Source organism: Serinus canaria, chromosome 9, assembly GCF_022539315.1.
Source record: "Serinus canaria isolate serCan28SL12 chromosome 9, serCan2020, whole genome shotgun sequence".
Taxonomy (NCBI): domain Eukaryota; kingdom Metazoa; phylum Chordata; class Aves; order Passeriformes; family Fringillidae; genus Serinus; species Serinus canaria.
This window is the reverse complement of record NC_066323.1, coordinates 22,746,099-22,765,729: the sequence shown is the minus strand read 5'-3', so window position 1 is coordinate 22,765,729 and position 19,631 is coordinate 22,746,099. Positions and strand designations below refer to the sequence as shown.

General features: G+C 47.8%; 1 protein-coding gene and 1 long non-coding RNA gene across 3 annotated transcripts; one reads left to right on the top strand and one right to left on the bottom strand.

The window, feature by feature from the left end:
• Positions 1-1,093: 1,093 nt before the first annotated feature.
• MAP6D1 (MAP6 domain containing 1) lies at positions 1,094-16,712 on the top strand. Its single transcript, XM_050978084.1, has 4 exons — positions 1,094-1,346; positions 1,380-1,626; positions 11,943-12,060; positions 14,617-16,712. The coding sequence occupies exons 1-4, from the start codon at positions 1,127-1,129 to the stop codon at positions 14,692-14,694; spliced, it is 663 nt and encodes a 220-aa protein (XP_050834041.1). The 5' UTR covers positions 1,094-1,126; the 3' UTR covers positions 14,695-16,712.
• LOC115483969 (uncharacterized) lies at positions 1,913-19,548 on the bottom strand. 2 transcript variants are annotated; one of them, XR_003944713.2, is made up of 3 exons: positions 18,214-19,545; positions 17,365-17,575; positions 1,913-4,001 (listed from the first exon to the last, which is right to left on the bottom strand). It is a non-coding gene; the product is annotated as an uncharacterized LOC115483969 (long non-coding RNA). The 2 variants fall into 2 exon arrangements; XR_003944712.2 differs by lacking the exon at positions 1,913-4,001 and adding an exon at positions 12,067-13,780 and having other exon boundaries at positions 18,214-19,548.
• Positions 19,549-19,631: the final 83 nt, after the last annotated feature.

Below are 19,631 nucleotides of genomic sequence, written 5' to 3'. Positions count from 1 at the left end.
GTTCCTCATCACCTTCATTAGGAAAAGTTTATTTAATCTAAACCTGTCCTCTTTTCAATGGAAAGTTATTACCCCTTGTTTATCAGATAACCACCTGTAATTGGATTATTATATTCTGAAATGAAATGCCTGTCCTGTTAGCCTTTTAATAGATTTTCCAATAGGTGGCATATCAGTTTATCTGCATTCTTCACTTTTACAGCATTGCATTTCACAGTTTGGGGACCCTTTGGGAGATTCAGCTTTGGTAATGACCCACTGAATGGGGAATTGTGGAGGAGCATTATGTAATAAGTGGCTACCGGCCATAAAATGTCAAATTTCAAAAGCCTGACTTCATTCCTAATGTAATTCTGTCAGTTTCAATGGTTTGTGCCAGGGCTGTTTGGTTTTGAACCTGAATGTGTAAACGGAAAGCTGTAATTTGCAGTCTCCAGCAAACTGTAAAGGATGTAGGTCCTATATTGAGATATATAACAGACGCTTGGATTTTGGTCAATAGTTAGTATTTTAAAAGTGAATTGGTTAAACTCTTAATGTAAATGGAGGGGGATTATGAGAGGTACGAAGCTCTTGGAAACCATCATCGCAATGCTGCTGTTTCTCACCAAGATGACTTATTTTATAAGCGCCAGGTTTTGCATACAAACGCTTTCTCTAATCCTAAGTGTTTACGGCTGCCTCGAAGGTACAAATGAGCAGTACCACCCAGCTAGCGCGGAGCAGCGTTCCTCGCCTGGCCGGTGCCGTCACTGGACGCGCTACGGATCTCCCGGGCACAGAGCGGCTCCTAAAGCACCGACAGACACCGGGACCCGAAGAAACACGGGCAGAGCCAGTCCCCCCACCGGGAGGCAGACGGGGGACACAGCCCGGCGAAGTCCGGTCCCGGCCGCGCTCCCCACGCTCTGCACCGCCGCCAGCCCCCGCAGCTGCACGGGGCTCCCGCCGGCAGCCGGGTCACGTGTGCGGGCCGTAATCCCGGCGAGGGGGTGTCGTTACCGGGGAAGGGGGCGGCGGGAGGAGGGGCTGCCGCCGATGAGGGCTGAAGCCGGGAGCGCGGCCGGCTGCGGGCGCCGGAGCCGCGGGCGCCGCTACGGGCGAGGCGGGGGCTGCGGCCGCGGCCATGGCCTGGCCCTGCATCAGCCGGGTGTGCTGCTTGGCCCGCTTCTGGAGCCAGCTGGACAAGTCCGACCTCTCCGTACCGCTCACCATCCACAACTACTCGGACATCGAGGAGCAGGAGGACGGGCCGCCCCAGCGCGGCGGGCCCCCTCCGCGGGGCAGCGCTCGTCCGCCCGCCCCGGTGCGCCGCCCTCGGGACCCCACCGCCGGGAAGCCGAGCGGCCGCAGGAAGAGCCGGGCGGCCGCCGCCGAAGAGCCCTTCGCAGCGGAGACCCAGTACCGGCGGGACTTCAGAGCGTGGCCCCTCCCGAGGAGGGACGACTTCCCCTGGGTCAGCGCCAGTAGCGGCGGCGGCGGCGGGAGGGACGGGGCCGCCCCCCAGCCCGCCCCGGGACGCGCCGCCTGCGCCCTGCCCGGCGGCGGCGGGAGATCCGCGGTCGACGGCCCCGAGCAGCTCCGGCCGCGCTCGCAGGTGGATGGCGTCCACACCACCTCCTACAGGTAACCGGGCCCGGCCAGTCCCCCGCTCCGCCCCGAGCCGGGGTTGCTCGTACCGCGGGCGGGGGACGCTCCTCCGCAGCGCGGGGCGGGGATGCCGGCGGACGGCCGCGGCGTGGGGGAGCCGCCACCGAGGGGAGGGGTACGGGGGCTGCCGGCTCGCCGGCGGGTTTAGCCTCTCGCCGAAGCCGCCTTTGCTTTTAGAAATGCAGTCCTTAAAAGCGTCTCTTATGCCCCGGGCGGGTGCCTGGCTCCGGCGGCCCCTGTGCGTGTCGGGGCAGCGGAGCCGGCCTCAGTGCGCGCCGCTGCCCGCCCCGCGCTCAGGGAGAGGAGAGAGCAAGCCGGAGTGGGATCCATGATGCCATCCCTGGCGCAGCAGCGCTTTACCCACCCGCTGTCGGGAGACACGGCACCTCCGACAGCCAGAGCTACCCGAGTCCCGTCCGTGCCCAAGAGCCGCATCCCTTAGTGCCATCATCGTTTTCCCTTTAAAACTCCTGGAATGCGACATTCAAGGCGAGCCAAATTACAGCCTTAAAAGATTAGTCAGACAAGAAGGCATTTTGCAGGATATAGCCCCTATGTCATCTAATAGGCAATGGAAAAAAATGTCATAAACCAGTTGTCTCAGAGCCTTTAGAAATTAAGTGATTTATCTAATTGGTGTCTTCCTTTCCCTCTAAACACTATGAAAGATTACAAATAATTATTTTTGGGAACAAGCAGTCAGGTGGAATGCACCTAAACCCAACTTCTGTTCTTACTGACATCCTCCATGGAAGGAGAGGGATTTCAGCTCCTACAGTGCTGCTGTTGAATATTGTATCAGTTTCATGTTGTTACCACATGCTCCCTAGTAATGATGTTTGGCAGGTTTTATTATGCCTATGAGGTATACTAATAGAGTAATTATTTTTATTCTAACTGATTCACAAGTGTTTAGGCACTTATTGCATATTATTATCTACCTAGGAGAAATTTCTCTTCATCACTACAATTCATTAGATTATTTATCACAGTGCTTTTAAGACAAACTGGGTGCCTCAGGGAGGATTACCAGCCTGCTCAGCAGCATTGCTTATCCCACTCCTCCTGCACAGGCAGCTATGTGCAGTTAACATGCAGACTCTGAAAGGATAACTGCAGTGCTTGAATTTATGTGCTGTTTTCTCCTTTGCCACATCTCACAGGACAATCACAGAGTAATTATTGGTTTTGAGGTAAAGCATTTTAAATTTCAAACCAGCAGGGAATTACTTCAGAGAAACCTGTGTAGAAGAAGACTAGCAAGATTCATCTTTCAGAAACAGATCCATCTCCACCTCGTTGTTGAAGCCTCCCCTGCCTTTTTCAGCCTGACTTGAGGGGAAGGCTGCATCAGCCTGCATTGGAGCCACAGCTTTCCTATTGCTGGTCAAGTGCTCAGAGTCACTTCTCTCACCTTCCTTCCCTCTGACTTGTCTGTTCTTACACAAGGCTCTCAACTACTGTCATCAAAGAACAAGAAGTTGACAGATCACAGGACAAAGTACGGGTTGGGGCAACATACCAACATGCAAACGAAAACAAATTTTACAAAAAGTAAGTCTTCAAGGTAGTTGAGTAACAACTCACAGGAGCAGTTAATGGCAAGGATGGAGGCACAAGCCAGGGCAGCCACACCAGAAGAAAGCTCCCATATAAAACCTTTAAGCTTTCTGAAGGCACAGTAAACAACTGATGCGGACAGAGCTATGTAAGTCCAACCACTTTTGCCTTATTCCAGCAATTCCCATAGTTCTTTAGATTGTCACCTGGTACAACATCACATTTCAGTCACTGCACCACTGAGCATGCAGGCTTCACAACAAGCAGCAGGAGAAAAGTTCACAATAGCTTCACAGGCTCCAAGAATATATTTTCATTTAGTTGTTTGGGTTTTTTTTAAGACTGAGCATGTACTTGGCAGAGTTTCACTCATTAGTTGTGCTTGGGGTACTGTGTTTGTATTTGGTAGCTTCAGTGATGGCACTCCTGCAGTCTGAAGCAGGGAAGGGCTGATCACAGCACACCCACCTTTGGTAAGCTGAGCACTCACAACCCACAAGGACATTTCCATGAAAACCACTACAGTTCACTCCTCTCCTCTTACCTTATTTTCCAGAGGCAGCACTGCAGTCTGCAAGCATTTGTCCAATATTCAGGTAGTAGCTGATCAACACCATTAAGGATTGATATTCTTCATCTTCCTCTGTATCAAAGTCCATAAACACCCTCCTTGTTTATTAAACTGTCCCTTGGTCATGCACAGCCCCACTGTGCTCTGGCAACAGGGACCTCCAGTCTTCTTGTAGACTCTACTCCCTAGAAGTGCAAGGATAGCAGGGAAGGCAGATCACCTGTGGTAGAGGCAGAGCAAGGGGGTTTCTCTTACTAAGGCCCATTGTGTCCTGAGGAGGAGGTTAGTGAACCCCATGATGTTTTTGGGGAAGTTGGAAAAAGGGAGAATGTCCTTCAGAGACATGCAGGCAGGGACCACTGCAGCAGATGGCAGAGAGAAGCAAAGGTATGAGAACACATGTTTCTTGTAAGACAGTCTCACTGCCTTGCTAGAGAGAACATTAGGGAGATTCCCTCTTTTCTGCTTACAGGAGTATCAGCCCTCCCTGTGGGTCAGCCCAGTGAGGAGGTGGGGCAGCCCTGAGGACTGGCTTGTCTGCATGGGGAGCTGTGTCCACTCTCCCAAGAAATGGGTCACTTGACTCTTTTGTGCTCCAGGTGCTTCAGCAAGTTCTGTGCACAGCTGGGTCAGGCACGCACTGTGAGACTCTTCCTGGAGGATTGGCTCCTGCAGTGTGGGCACTGCTGGTCAGTAGCCTCCACCTGTACTTTGTGACTGTGCCAGGTCTTAGCAGCTGCCTGGGCTTGCTTAGTGGGAAAGACAAATAAAGTTTGTCTTCAACAAGACAATGCAGAAGAGTTGGCATTGATACCTGGTCCACTCCATGCTTTTTATAGCAATAGTGGCTTTCTTGCTTCACCCTGTAAGGTGTTGGGATTTCTTTAGGTTTTGTAGTTTGGGTTTTTTTAATTCAGGAATTTTGACTGGCAGGCTATTGTGTTTGTTTCTGGGAAGCATTCAAGTGTAGTTGAGTCTCCTGTAACATTCAGCACCATTTGATGTGCTTTTGTGTATCAGTGCAATGCTCCTGTGAGACTTCATTCTGCATTCTGCTAAGCTCAGAAGGAAACACAGCTGCACCCAAATCTGTCTGTACATAGTGAAGCTGGTCAGCATGACCTGGCATTTCCCAGAACAAAATAAACCCCGAGGATCAGTTATTGAGACTGAAGGAATCTGTCTATGGCCAGAGTAAAAATGAAGGTGGAGGGGGTATTGGAGCAAACCTGTACTGCTGAGGAAGTGAAGATTTTTTGTATTTTGAAATAATAACTGAATAAAAGGTGGAAGGACAGCACAACTGCCTGCCCTACAAACTGCCTTACGACGTCCCTGCCCTATAGCTTTGTGTCCCTAGATCTTTGGGCAGCTTCTCTCTCCCTCCAGTTCCTGAATTTTGGCTGGATTTTTGCAGGGTCTAAATTAAGTCAAACCCAATGGGGCTGCATTGTGGGAGCTCAGGCACACAGGTTAAGGCAAATCAATACAAGCTGCACTTGAAAGCCTAAAATGGGATGTGCTCCAACTGTGAAAAGATCCTGGGGACTGCTGCAGAGGGTTGCAGTAGATTACACCTTACTGATGCTGGAGGAGGCAGAAGAAAGTGCTGAGTGGCCTCTCTGCACCTTCCCAAGGGTTTGTCCTTTGGCATCACGGAAGTGACTTCTCCCTTCAGCAGTAAATTGCAGGTGCTGTGTAATTTTGGCTTTGCACACAATTAATTGTACTACTAGGTCTTGATTGCATTTAGCAGACAGTCTAGAAATAGAGAAGTGCTTTACTTAGCTCCTTTAACAGAGGATGAGAGAAGCTGGTGCTGTCAGCAGGTGTCCCCACCTAGCTCTTCTCTGAATGTCATCTTCTTACCTTGTTAGAAGGCACAGCCTCTCTGTAAGGGCCAGTACTGCTGGGAGGAGAACCCTGTTCAAGGCTCAGCTACGCTATAAATCACTACAGACATCAGTTTTCTCTTCAGTAACCTGCCAGCTTTTGGAAAACCCTTCAGGTGTGTAAGTGAAAATGTTGCACCAGAGTTGTAAGAAGTTGTTTTACCTGTTTTCCCCCCACACATCATCTTTACTTGTGTTGGCTCTTGGGGAACTGGGAGATGACTGCAAATTTCTGCACACGCATACAATGCAGGCCCTGAGCAGAGCCCAGTCTCTGCAGTTGGGATTTCCATGACAGGTATTTTGAGCAGGTGTGAGAGTCGAGCACCCCACTTGTTTGCACTTGGGAAGCACAGCAGTGAATAAAACCAGACTAGGGCCTTGAGATCAGGAGGGTTTCCTGTTCACCCAGAGAGAGCCATGTTGTTCTGATGAAAAGAAACCTCATGAAGAGCTGGAATAATTAAGAGGAAAGGCGTCTGTTGTGCCATTGCTCATGATTTTTGGGGATAGCAAGTGGAAGATACTCAGCAAACTGAATTCCCACCTTCTTGTACAAATACTTGGCACATGCCATTCCATGACCATGAAGCAGACATCCCTGACCAGGAGGGATACCATAGAGTGAAGGCTTTTCCCCATAACTATGGATGCACTCATAGTGTGTTACTTGGCTACCTGAACATTCATCTGCCTTCAAATAGTGCTTGTGTAGAAAAGCAAAGTGAACTGTGGTGACTCCTTCACTTTGAAAAGCATCTTCTTATTTTGCTGTGTAGAAAACAGCGAAAATACCTGAGCTTGTGTTCAGCAATGTATGGGATCAGGGTATGCACCTGAGCCTGCAGGGTTAATAGTACTGTGTATGAGGAATTCCATCCTTGATCCAGCAAGATCTTTAAAGGCATGCTTATCCTTAATAATAGCAGTAAATCTTTTATAATCAAGGCTTACAGTTATCTTTACATTCTTAAGTATCTCACTGCTTGGGGAAATTAATACTCAAGCCCCTGATTTTTATGCTATTTAAGAAGTAAGCTTGCTTGGTGCAGACATTGGGATGGATCCAGAGAGTGCCACTGTGCACTGCATAGCCTGGCTGGAGGAGAGAGGGCTGAGAGGGCTTGGAGGAGCACAGAGGTGTGTGAGGAGAGACACAGTGGGGCTGGGAATAGAGAGGGTGCCTGTTGTGCAAACTATGCTGTAGAACTGAAATGTGGGATTCAAAGACGTTCCTTAAAGTAGGAAGAATTTCCTCCACTTAAAGTCCCTTTGGATTTATGTTTGAGTGAAAGAATGGAAAATGGGTGAGTGGCAGAAGTCAGGACCCTCAGACCTACCCACAGACCCCCAGTCACATAGATCTGATAAAAGAGAAGTAGCTGCCTGTCCTGTCACACCAATGTAAGTGCTCCTTCCTTGGGCATCGGCCTGTGAGCAAAGCAACTCCCTAAAACTCACCCTAAGATAACAGTTTGAGTCTTAGGGTTTTTGTCTTGTACTTTCATTCAAGTATTTTGTTGCTGTTGCTTCCTTCTTGTGACTTATGGCAGCTCCAGGTACTGCCTGACCTTACTGGAGGTGAGAGTTGAGACAGGAAATATCCAAGTCGCTTCTGCTTTCCTCCTCTGTAATTCCTGTGTGCTGGTCTGTCTTTCTGCTATGTCTTTTCTCTACCCCTCTGTTTTCCCCCTCCTTCAGCCTTTCCCCTGTTTCTGTCCTCATGCTGGGCTCTTTAGCTGGGTAGGAGGATGGGCACAATCTGCCTCTGTGTCTGAGGGCTGGAAGGGCACCCCACCAGTGTCTGACACAGCTCAGAGGAGAAGCAGTTCAATGGCTCCATTATCCAGGAGGGCTCCTGACTTTGTCATGCAGAGCTCTCACTGTGACCAGGACTTGTAACATCTGCAATCCTCCATTTGCCAGGAGACATCATAGCACCCTCCCTGACCTGTGGAGGTCTTTGCCTACACTTAGCCTGTCCATTGGGAGAGCACTGCTGGCCACCCAGCTCTGCCTGGGCAAACCAGATGAATAGCCCTGACAGTAGTTTGTGAAGGGCTGTGTTGCAAACAGGGAGACATTCCACACCCTACACCTTTGGCCAAAACCTCTCCCACACCAGTCTGACTTCCCCAGAGGACATCTAGAGTAGTTTGTACTTTCAAACGAAAATAACAGACACCCCAAGCTGTGCACACAAGTTTCCTTCTAAAAGGAAATTTGGAAGAATGTTCATGATGCTATTTAATTGTCACTGGTGTGCAGGGTATGAGAAGGAAGAGGGGAGAAGAATGAACACAGACTAGGTCAGGCAGCATAGCTCTGAGTTATGGTCAGCTGTACAGAATGAGCCTTTTTCTCCAGCTCTTTAATAAGAAATGTTATGCAGTGGCTCAGAACCACCACTGATAATTAATCATGGGAAGCAAACTGTGACATAAAGATGAGGTACTAAAATGACAACTGTTCTGGCATTGGTGCTCCATGACTATCAATGCTGAGGATAAATCTGTATGGAAACAGCACCTCAGCACTGCAAACAGCACTGTTGGGATTCCCACTGTCTGCCTCCCTATGCCTAACAGAAGTGCCCTCCACCTTGGAGAAATTAAAAAGCTTTCTAGGCTAGATTTTCACTAGGTCAGTGAAATAAAAAGGATTTTGCAGACAGCTTTCTCTGCAAAGCAGAAAACATTAGTAGAGCACACAAAATGGGGAAAGAGCTGGAGGCAGCACATAGGCTGGTCATTGTGTAGCTCACAGCATCCAGCAGCTCAAGCTGCAGCAGCAGCAGACTCTGTGATTGGAAAGAAGAGAAGTACCAATCCCAAATGCATCATTCCCAAATCATGCCCTGAAGTCTGCAAGGCCATGCTGATGAATGATGGTGGGGCCAACTCTCCTGCCTGGCCCCCTGTCTCAGCTGTCTGACAGCCTGGTACAGGCAGTTCTGCTCACCCAGGGGGGAGGTGGCACATAAACAGCAGCTCAGTGAAACAGCTCTCATCAATGCTAGGCTTCATCACAACACCCTGGTAATTACCAGTCCAGTGCTGGTTTTTGTTTGTTTCTAGCCTATACATTATTTGTACTCCCACTTGCTCCATCTCTCACCACCACAGGGGTTAAACTGTCCCAGCAGGCCACAAGCCTCCCTCTCCACACTGCACTGATTCAGACCTTCCCCTGCAGACACATCCCCACATGTTACAAAAGAAATGCCTTTTCTTGAGCTCTATTAACTGATTTTGAGAAAGAGCAAAGAAACAATTGAAAAAGCAGTGATTTATATGATCAAAGAACTGAGGCAACCCACTTGAAAAAAGCTGCCTCTTAATTATTCCTAGAGTGAGTTAGAGGTAAAGAAACATCAGTACATAAAAACCAGCCCTTCCCTTTTGATCACTACTGTTTTAAAACCTGTGTGCTACTCAGGAGGTCTTTCTCTTTCACAAACCCAATGGTTTAGTACTTCAGGTACCACCAGGTAATTTCTATTTATGGAGATCAAAATTCTCACCTCTAGGTTGCAAGAGTGGAGGACAAAACAGAACCTCAAGGGAGCCTAGTCTCTGAGTTCTGGGCCTGGAGGCTACTTTCCCTCCACTGCAGGTCCTTGCAGTCCCAAAGTAACCTGACAACTGCTGCTGTCTAGGCACAAGGGGAGGAAGAGAGGGGTGCAGCAGGAAGGATGAAGATCACTGTCTCCAGCAGCAACAGTCTTACATACTCATGCCCAGCAACAGCTGGATGTCACACTACACAGGGTACAAAGGGTAAGACAGTTACTAATCTTGTCACTTGACATCTTAAACTAAGTAACATTAAAAACAGGTCATTCCTCTTCCCCAGGCTTTGATTGACTCCATTGATGACTCCAAGACTGATTTGTAATCAAGTCACCAGATTGATATTTGAGCTCTTGTTCTTTCTGACTTGTGGCTATGCAGCTGGAGATGGGAACACGTGTCCTGCAAGCTTAGAAGCAAGAGCAGATTTAGTTAGCTGCACTTTCTTGACCAAAGATTATAATATTCCTTTCTTGTGTTAAGTATCTCAGCTCCCAAAAGGAGTCAAGCTAAGTTGTCTCTGTTTTGCTCTGCCCTTTACTTTTGGCTCAGAGTTCTGGGCTCCCCCAGAGCAAAATCCCAGGTCCAAACCAGAAATGCTGCTGTGGTGTGGGCCATGACTGTATCTGCCCTTATGTTTCTGATTCTGTGGGGAGCATTTACTCAGTGGATGTAGGTGCCTCCAAAATAGTTTTGACTATCCAGGCTGAGAGGAGAATGGTTTGACTTCCAGCCAAAACGAGGGTCTTGTGATCCAAAAGGACTCTGCTTGGGGGCCTGCCAAATCAGCAAATGATCTGCTATAAAGCATTGAGACAGAGTTGGCTGCACAGGCAGGCAGCACAGTCATTCATTGAAAGCTGGAGACACACTCCATTGCAGCAGGGAGACCAGTCAGCACAAGGATGAATGGTTAGGAATCAATGCCACCAGCATTCTTGAGGAAATCGGGCTTTATGTGGAGCAGCAGGTTCCAGTTCCTAGAAACTGTGGGGATGTAACTGATGGTTTTGTACCATTTTGCTGGTGTTTTGGCCAATAGTCATGTCCTCTCTCTGGCTGTGCAGCAGGACAGAGGTCAGATTTAACTCTGCTTTCATTCACATCTGGGATATCCTGCTGAAAGGTTGGCACCATCCAACCTTTGGATTGCCAGTTCTTGGGGCATTGCTTGGCCAAAATCACCTTTCTTCCAAAGTGCTGCCTTATCCTGAGGTGTTACAGGAGGGGAGCAGGAACACCACTACCAGCACAAGGGATGCTGTGTGGGCCCTCACCTGCTGCCTGAGCAGGCCCAATCAGTGTGGTGCAGAGAAGGCAGAAGGTGGCAGCTCAGGACAGCAAGAACAAACTGATTATAAATAAGATTTGCAATGCAACATAGACAGCCCTGACAGTGGCCTGACTTTGCTTTCCAACAGCAGGAAGTTCTTCCATAGGACATTATCCATAATATACTGAAAGGATCAAGTCCAAACTATGCATTCTAAAATAACACTCCACACTTATGCATTTTGAGTTACAGATTTAAAAGAGGAATTTGCAGCTGTTATAAATATAGCAAATAGCGTGCTTGGGAAAATGAAGCTCAGAAAGGCTGTGATCAAAGATAAGCTTGACACATTAAAACAAGACTCAGTCTTACCCCTTGATCCTGTATATAAGGAGATAGTAAAATGCAGTTATTGAACCATGCCAGGGTATGAAAATAAGATTGTCACATCTCAGTTAGTCACCTCTCCTTTTGCTACAGAAGCTGCCTGAATTCATTGCCAGACACACACACAAACAGAGCAGACTTCTGTCTTCCTCTGAGTAGCAAGACAGCTCAGCTGGCTGCTACTGCAGCATCCAGAAAGTCCTGATGGCAAGGGCACTAGTGAGGCCTGTTTGTGTCAAGGGGTGCAGAGAAGCAGAGGGAAAGCTGCAGGAGGGAGCTGGCAGCTGAACTTAGCAGACCCTGCAATGCTGTTCTTTGGTGCTCTCGAAAGGTGCTGCCCCTTTCTCAGTGCAGTCTCTGTGCATTTCTCAGATGACCCTTGGCTGACTTATTCTTGGAGCAGCAATGCCTTCTCAGACATCCTCATGCAGATTTAAAGCACTTCCCCCTATCTGAAGGAAAATCATCAGCGTAAGCATCTGCCAGCTGAGACGGTGTCTCCCTTTGGATGCATTTCAGACTGAGCTGCCACAGCTGTGCAGCACAGCACACACTGGCAAACACTCCTGCTGCTGAGAGAGCCACAGCCAAGTATGGGAACATCAGCAGGCTCTTGGCATATGTGAGGGCCACACATCAGACCAAGGTGTCTTAAAATGTAAGTGGCCAACGTGCCAGACAGTGTTTTACCTTCTAAGTGGTCTGTAGGCTAGCATGCAAAAAGGAACCCTGACTTCTTATCCAGGAGGGAAGCATCAATGACCTCCAGGAAAGAGCACATTTTGTAGGAAAAAAAGTTAAGTCAGAGAATCCAGTTAGCCCAGTCTGTGCCCTGTTCCATCTTTCAGTCTGGACTTTCTGAGATAAACAGGCTGCTAGGCTCAGTTCTTTTATTCTTGGTTTGCATCACAGAAGGTCAGCCTTGCAAGCTGATTGCATCCCACCTTGCCTTCTGGCTTTGCAGCCACTCTGAGCAGAAGTACCCTGTGATAATGTTGTCTTTTACAAGTTCTTCTGTCTTGACAATCTCATTTCAGACAAGAGTATCGCCCATGGACTGGAGCAAAACCATCCAAGCCTATAAAGTCAAAGCAAGGTTTCATTATCCCAGAAGACCATTTTGTTCAAGAGACAAGCTACAAGGCAGACTTTAAGGTAATTAGCAGTTTTTAAAAATCCTAAAGTCAATGTGAATAATGCCAAAGTGCACATCAGGAACTCTGCGTATTTGATCACTGTGGTGCATGTAGGATAAAGCCACATCCTCGTGGACAACTGTTTTGTCACTGCCCATTAGGTAATGTGGCCATCCCTTGCCTTCAAAAAGGCATGCTAGACAGTGTCATACTGTAACTGATCATAATTCAACCAAAGACAAAGATTTTAAACTGGAAGGAAGTTCAAGATTGACGATTACCTCAGTTGGATGCCATATGTACAAGGTGCGTGTCATCACCTTCCTGTATGTAAGGTGCCATTAACACCTCCTGCACTGACTTGCAGCAGTCAGTGGGGACTAGCACTAGGGTTGCAGAGTGAGATTTGGCCTCTGGGCACAGGTGTTAGCCTGGGAATCTTTGCAGATCACTGCCTAAGGAACAGCACCTGCCCAGACAGCACAAAATTCCCCCTTGCTGGTGTGGGCAGAAGCTGCCCCCACTATGAATGCCAAGGAGGACATGGCTGTGATGAACACACAAGCTGCACAGCTCTCAGACTTACTTGGGATTTTCCTGTGAGTTTCTATGGGTTTTTTTCCGTGAGTTTCTCTATACCAGCAAAGTTAATTTTCTTGTTGTGAAATACAGGTGCTGTTGAAAATCCCATGAGGAAACATTCTGTGCTCAGCATTTTCCCTGACAAGGCCCCCCACACTCCCCATCCCCAGAAGAAAGGGAAGTGCACACTGACAAGGCTCTGTTTTAGCTGCTTTTTGCATTAGACCACTAAAGAGAACAGTGCCTCTCAGCCATCCACAGGAATTGTTCACAGGCTGCACTGAATGACTCAGAATGCAGAGCTAGGGCTGGGGCTGGGGCTGAACTCCCCAGCCACAGTGTGCTGTGCCAGTAGAGGTAAGAGCAGCTACTCCAGGGCCACATGTGAAAAGTAAATCTTTGCCTTGGAGGAGACAAGGAAGAAGTGTTTAATCAGCAGACAGTCAAGTGCCTCCTCCGCAGAGGATTGCTGGCACACTGCTGCAACAAGGCTCATGATGGGTATAGCCAGCTCTGCTGAAAGTGGGACAGTGACCTCAGGCAAAACAGAATTTGCAAACCTCACCAAAACTTCCTCCTTGCTCTGAATAGTCCGGACTGTTTACTGAGGTGCGGTGATGAGGATACACCTTGCATTTAACCCTTTAACCATGTATTTGACCCTTGTTAATTTAATTTGGCATTCTGACCCTAGGGAGTCAAAATACAGTGTTTTCCATTCTGTCAGGATGCAAAGAAGGGGGTCCTGGATAAATCCCTGAAGGTCCCTATGCCAGTTCTTGAGGAAGGGAAAGCAAAGACTAGGATCTTAGACACAAACACATGCTACCAAGGCCACTGCTCTCTGAACCATGCAAGCAAAGGTCCCACATCCTGGAGCCCCAGGACACCATCACAGTCTCTAACAGACAGCATGGCAAAGGTGTACTCAGGAATGAAGATGGTGCCAAGAAGCCACCAGTCCAAAGAGAAGTCAGTTCTCCCTAGTTCACACCTGGCCATTAGGATTTTCCCTCTTACCTGAAGCCCCTGGCTTTGCCAGACATGTGGGAATCAGTTTTCTGGTGTGTCCTGACAGCCTCCATGTAGGACTCAGGCTGCTGGCTCTCCCCAGCCACTGAACTGTGCATATGTTGTTTGTGACATCGCACTTGTTCCTTAGTGTGTCAGATGCATCCCCAGAGGAATGGAAAAATCAGAACAATGAAACAACATCAACCAGAGATCAATAGCTTTCCCTGTACTCTATTTGCCTGTAGTTTTGCACTTCTTTCTCTGCTTGGATGGTGCCATCAGCATACACAGCAGAGCTTTCAACCCTTTCATGTTTTATGGCCTGATTCACCCCGAGTCCTGGGCTGGATGCACATCTACAACCAGTCCTATATAAAATCCTTTGAGTTTTCAGCATTAGGGATGACAGAAGCATCCAGGTGTCATTCATGCTTCACTACAGCTACAGGGGCTACATATTGCATGACATTCTGATTCCACAGACATCAGAGAAAGCAACCATTGTTATCTCTGCCTTTCCTCCAGGCATGAGAAGTTTACATCCTTATCCAAGTCCTTGCAGCTTAACGCCTGGCATGTCCAGTACCAGTTTGTCTCCTTTGGGGCCTCCAGGTCTGCATCTCTCTTCACAGCAGACATGGACTGCAGCCCCAATGGAACATTTTGATGGCGCCTGGATGGCATTCTCCAAAATCTGAAGGACCAGACACACACCACTGTAATTCTTCTCACTTCAATCCAGCACCCATCCAGCAGTGACTTTGTTATGATGCTTGTAGAGTGTTTGCCCCACACCTGCCCTTGAATCACCCTGTACAGTAAGACCAATCTCACTGATGCCCTGCCACAGGCTAACACCTGGGTAATGGTTACAGGGAGAGCAGATAGATGCTCACAACACCCCAGGCCCCTCAAACTCTCTCGACAGTTGTATCCTGTGTCACACTAATGTGCTTTTCTCCCTTCCTCATCCCACTAGATCCCAGAGGTGAAGACCAGGTTCTCCCCCAACCCTTCTGCCGTTTTCCAGGCGCCGTCACGGATCCTCAACGTGTGAACCTGGACCCTCCTCACACCCAGGCAGCTTAAACATGGAGTTTCTGTTAAGATGTACCACTATGCAATTTTCATGAGGAGTGTTAAGATCAAAGACTTGGTGTTATCAAAAGCAGCTCCAGTGATTAATGATGTGCACACACACTTTCTGTTAACACAACAAACCGCAAAGCGCTTGGTTCAGAATTGCCAGAACATGCTGCAAGGAGTGACCTAGTTTTTCACAGGAGCAGGTTCATTACTATGCCAGCTGGCATCACATTAGGAGATTGACTTTGGGCGGCAAAGGCAGGCTTGCAGGCAACAGCCCTACTCAGAAATACACAAGGTAGGAGGGAAAACGGTGGCAAGCAGGATGGATAATTAAAACCCAAACCAGTTTTATTTAGCAACACCCTCTAAGTAGGCCACTGAAAGACAGGGGGTAGTCTGGCTGACTTCTGAGCTTCTTGGGGGGTTTTGGGAGTAAGACCTCAAATGGCATCACCAGAAAGCACAGCTTCAAAGGGGCTGGTCTGAACTTCCAAAGTTGTTTTAGAAGCTGGAGGAAGCCAGTGTCATTGAACTCTAAAATAAATCAGGCACATGCAGTGTCTTGGGCCTTTAAGGCTGGGAAACTGGATCGTTCCAAAATTGGAGAGCTGATGCAGGAGCAAGAGAGGACTGAACTCCAGGAGACAGCCCTGACAGCAGTGCACCCGTCTGGTGTGGAGAGGAGTGCATGGATACAGCCAGGCACCCACCAGTACTCTCCAGAAGATCTAAGATACTTACATAACTTGTATAGCTGTTAGGGTGACTGTAAATATTGTACATGGATTTTACCTAAAGCAATTTGTGATCCTTTAATGAAAAGGATATGCTTATACTTTTAATAAATGTTAACTCTTTGCATATGCAAGGTGGAAAATATTGCCTTGAAATTCCGAAATTATCGCCTGTATATTGGTAATGCTAATGCTAGGAACAACCACAAGCGAATGTTACTTAGATATTCTTCTTAAAGAGAAATGTAATGTAGAATGTAAGCCATCTGTCATTTTTAAGATAGGCCGTTTCAAGTGTCATTGTTCTGAAGCTGATTTTTTTAGACTGCTGCACATTTAACTTTTGCTGAGGTACATGTGTTTTAAGAAACCATTTTTTTAGCCTTTGTTCATCGAGACTTTACAATTTCTATTTCGATAACTTATGCAACATAATTAGTCTACTGCTTGTTTAATGGATTTACTAATTATTTTGGAAAAAGAAATCCTCAGACTTGAACAGTAATCAGATATTCAGTCATCTGTAATAAAACATGTATTACAGTCGCCTGTAATAAAACTTTTACACAGGAGGATTTTTTCTTAACCTTCTTACTAGCTGAAGTCTAAGGCAAATTTAATGAACTTCAGGGATTCTGCTAAAAAGTATGCATTACTGATAATTCCCATAAGAGCAATTTTTGAGCTGTTGGCATGTGAATTGCACTTGCAATACATGCAGACAGCATCTTCTCACTGCATTATGTGAGAATTTAATGGTGCCATCCCTGTTCACCATAGTGGGACTGAACACAACCACCGGAATAGGGAGCACCTGCAGAAAGCTGCATTTGGCTGGGACAAGGGATGGCTCGTCCCACACTCATCCTTGGAGAAACTGCAGTAATCCCAGTGCTTGCCAAAATAATTTTTCAGGAAATTCATTTTTCAGGAAATTCTTTTGAAGCATTCAAACTGTGCTGAAAGAAGTTTTGCATGTTAGATGTTTCTAAGAATTCAATCTGCTTGTTTAATCTCTTTATAATGTTTTTAACAATTTTGTTCAAACAGTTTAAGTTCATTTCAATCCTGGACTTTATTAACAGCAAGGGAAAAAAGTAAAAAGGAAATTGTCTATTATCTCCTCTTATTTGACTGTGTTTCTTAAAAAAAATTACCCAGGTTTAAACAAATTGGTAATATAATAAGCTTGTATTTTATCAAATGGACTGGATTTAATTTAATAAATTAAAATGTATTTTGGCTATTGGTTCTCTCGCATATTTTTGTTGTTGTTGTTGTTGTAAAATAAAACCCTCAGGTATTCAACCTTGCAGTACAATTTGTCACTGCATGACAGCAGGGCACACTAAACACCAAGGAAGGCATCAGGGGATGCATTCAGAGTCATCAGCAGTCAGTTCCTTTCTCCTGGAACCTTCCCCCAGGCACAGCCCCAGCAAGGACAGCTTGAAGGCACACTCAGAGCTGTGGCCCAGCTGCATTCCCTATGAAATGCACCGAGGTTTGATACACTTTGATGTAGATGCCAGGCTCTGAAGATCCCTTTCTGCAGTACCCACACTGTGCCCTGTTGTTTCACCTCAGTTTCACTCTGCCATCTCACATAAATCACAGGAGAAGGTGAAAAGGTGATAGCATTGAGTGGAGTGTTAGAATACACCACTGCTTCACAGTTATTCCCAAGAACATTGCAGTCAGTAAAAGTGCTGGAGATACAACCAGCTTCCCTAGACAGTACAATAGCTCTTCTAGCTATGCCTCAAAAGACTTCCAGGAGAAAGCCAAAGGCTCTCAAGCTGCTGCTCAATGTACATGAGCAATGAACAGAAGGAAAAGTGAGCAGGTACTTACCACTGTAAGGTTCAGGGTGATGCCACTGGCTGTCAATGTCTGCAACTTACCTGATTTTGTATGAAAAATGCCCGCCTCAGCCAAATTGTAAGGTATCACACCAAATTCCTCTGAAGAAGTCAAATCTACATGAGTTTTGCAGGCTCCAGGGAGTCGTGATGCCAGAATTGCTTCCAACACTGCTCTCACACTAGTATTTGTCTTCCCAATTGCTCTGGGCCCACGTCCAAGTCCCTCAAGGATTTTCGATTGTGAATCACACTGCAAGTAAGGGTTATTTGACACATAAAGCAATGTCCTTTAAAAAGGAAGGGTTTACACCTGTAACTTTAGAATTTACTACCTCTAGGGTGACACTGAACCTGCTTGTTTTGTTTAATCCTGCTGACACCTGGCCTGTTGGGATGCTGAAGGTGAGTTTTGTGGCAGGGAGCAGTGAATACCTGCACTGCCACGTGCTCAGTGTAAGCTTTGGTGTGGGAAATACACCATTGCTCATGATCTTGTGAACTTGCAAAAGTCACAAGCAGCACATTACTGACTTGCTTGCTCTCATAAACTGCACATTTCTCTCTGCATTACACTAATTTCTTTGAAAGAAAACAATCAGATGGAAACCATCACCTCTACCTTAGTCACATCCATTTCCTCTACCATGGCCACTGCGGTAATATCTGATCCTAAGGACCAGCCTGGTTTGCCACAGAGGGAGTGCTGGTGCCCTGCAGCCCAGAAAGGCTGTGTTTACTTCCAGGGCAGGAGGCACTTCTGTGGCATTTAGCATTAACACGGAGTTCCGCAGCATTTCCAAAAACAAGGGGGCGTTAGTCTGCTCACAGACACCCAGGGCTCCTCCCCACAGGGCAGGGAGAACACAGAAGTTTGTTAACTTCACTTACTCTTTCGGCTCCTGTCCGTGTCAAGTGCCGGTGCCCAGTGCTGGCAGGGGGTGGTGGGGAGGGAGCCGTGGAGGGGTCTCTGAGGGGAATCAACTGTGTGGGGATTTCTGTGAGGGGGTCTCTGAGGGGAATCAACTGTGTGGGGATTTCTGTGAGGGGGTCCCTCTGAGGCGGTCTCTGAGGGGAAGGAGCTGGGGGGGTCTCTATGAGGGGAATCTCTGTGAGGGGGTCTCTGAGGAGAATCTCTGAGGGGAGGGAACAGTGGGCAGATCTCTGTGAGGGGGTCTTTAAAAGCAATCTCTATTAGGGGGTCTCTAGGAGAGGGGCCTCTCTGAGGGGAGGGAGCTGTGGGGGGTCTCTTTGAGGGGGTCTCAGTGAGGGGCCTCTAAAGGGAGGGAGCTGGGGGAGTGTCACTGTGAGGGGGTCTCTGAGGGGAATCTGAGGGAACAGTAGGGGGGTGATCTCTGTGAGGGGGTCTTTGAAGAGAATCTCTGTGAGGGGGGCTGAAGGGAGGAACCTGTGGTGGGGGGGTCTCTGAGGGGAGGGAGTGTCCGTGAGGGAGAGGCTGCCCTGTGCCGGGCACCGCCGGTTCCCGCCGCCCCTGGGCAGCTGAGGGCGCCGAAACCGTCGGAGGAGCCGTGGCCGGCCTGAAGGAGGGAGGAGGCAGCAGTTAGTGGTGAAGGACTGAAGACAACAGAAAAAAAGTCGGGGAGAAAGCATTTTGGGGTTTGGGGGGCTTTTTTCCGGTTTTTTGCGGGGAGGGGGAGTTGGCGGTTTTTTTGGCGGTCTTTGCCTCTCACCATTCATCTTCTATTTGGCAGTAAGTTCAACTAATTTTCCCCAAGCGGAGCCTGTTTTGCCTATGGCAGTAACCAGTACACGACGCCCTTGGTTTTATCTATGGACGTTGTTGATCTGCTCTGGGCAGTGGTGGCATCCCCATCTGTGGCGGCATTTAAAAGACATGGAGCTGTGGCACTTGTGGACATGGTTAATGGTGGGCTTGGCAGCCACTATTGGACTGGGTGACCTTAGAGGTGTTCTCCAAACTTAGTGATTCTATGGTACATTATCCTGACCCACATAAGACATTTACTTTCTCCTGAGTTCTGGAGTGGAGTGAGAGCAGTTGGGTGGGCATGTGGCAGCTGGGCCAACCTCAACCCGCCTTACTTTTTTCAAGTCTTCCACACAAACCAATGATTTGCTATTTAAACAGGCTCCTCTGGAAGATGAAAGGTTGGAGGAGCTCAGCTCCTGGATTCCCCTCCCCCAGCTTCCAAAACCAGGAGCTTTTTAAAATAACTAGAAAAGGGGAAAATTAGCTTTTCCTTCAGATCGATTCGTCTGGATAAGAATCCAGGACTAACTATGACATTCTGAATACGCAGAGCACAAAAATATCTGTGGATCTGGAG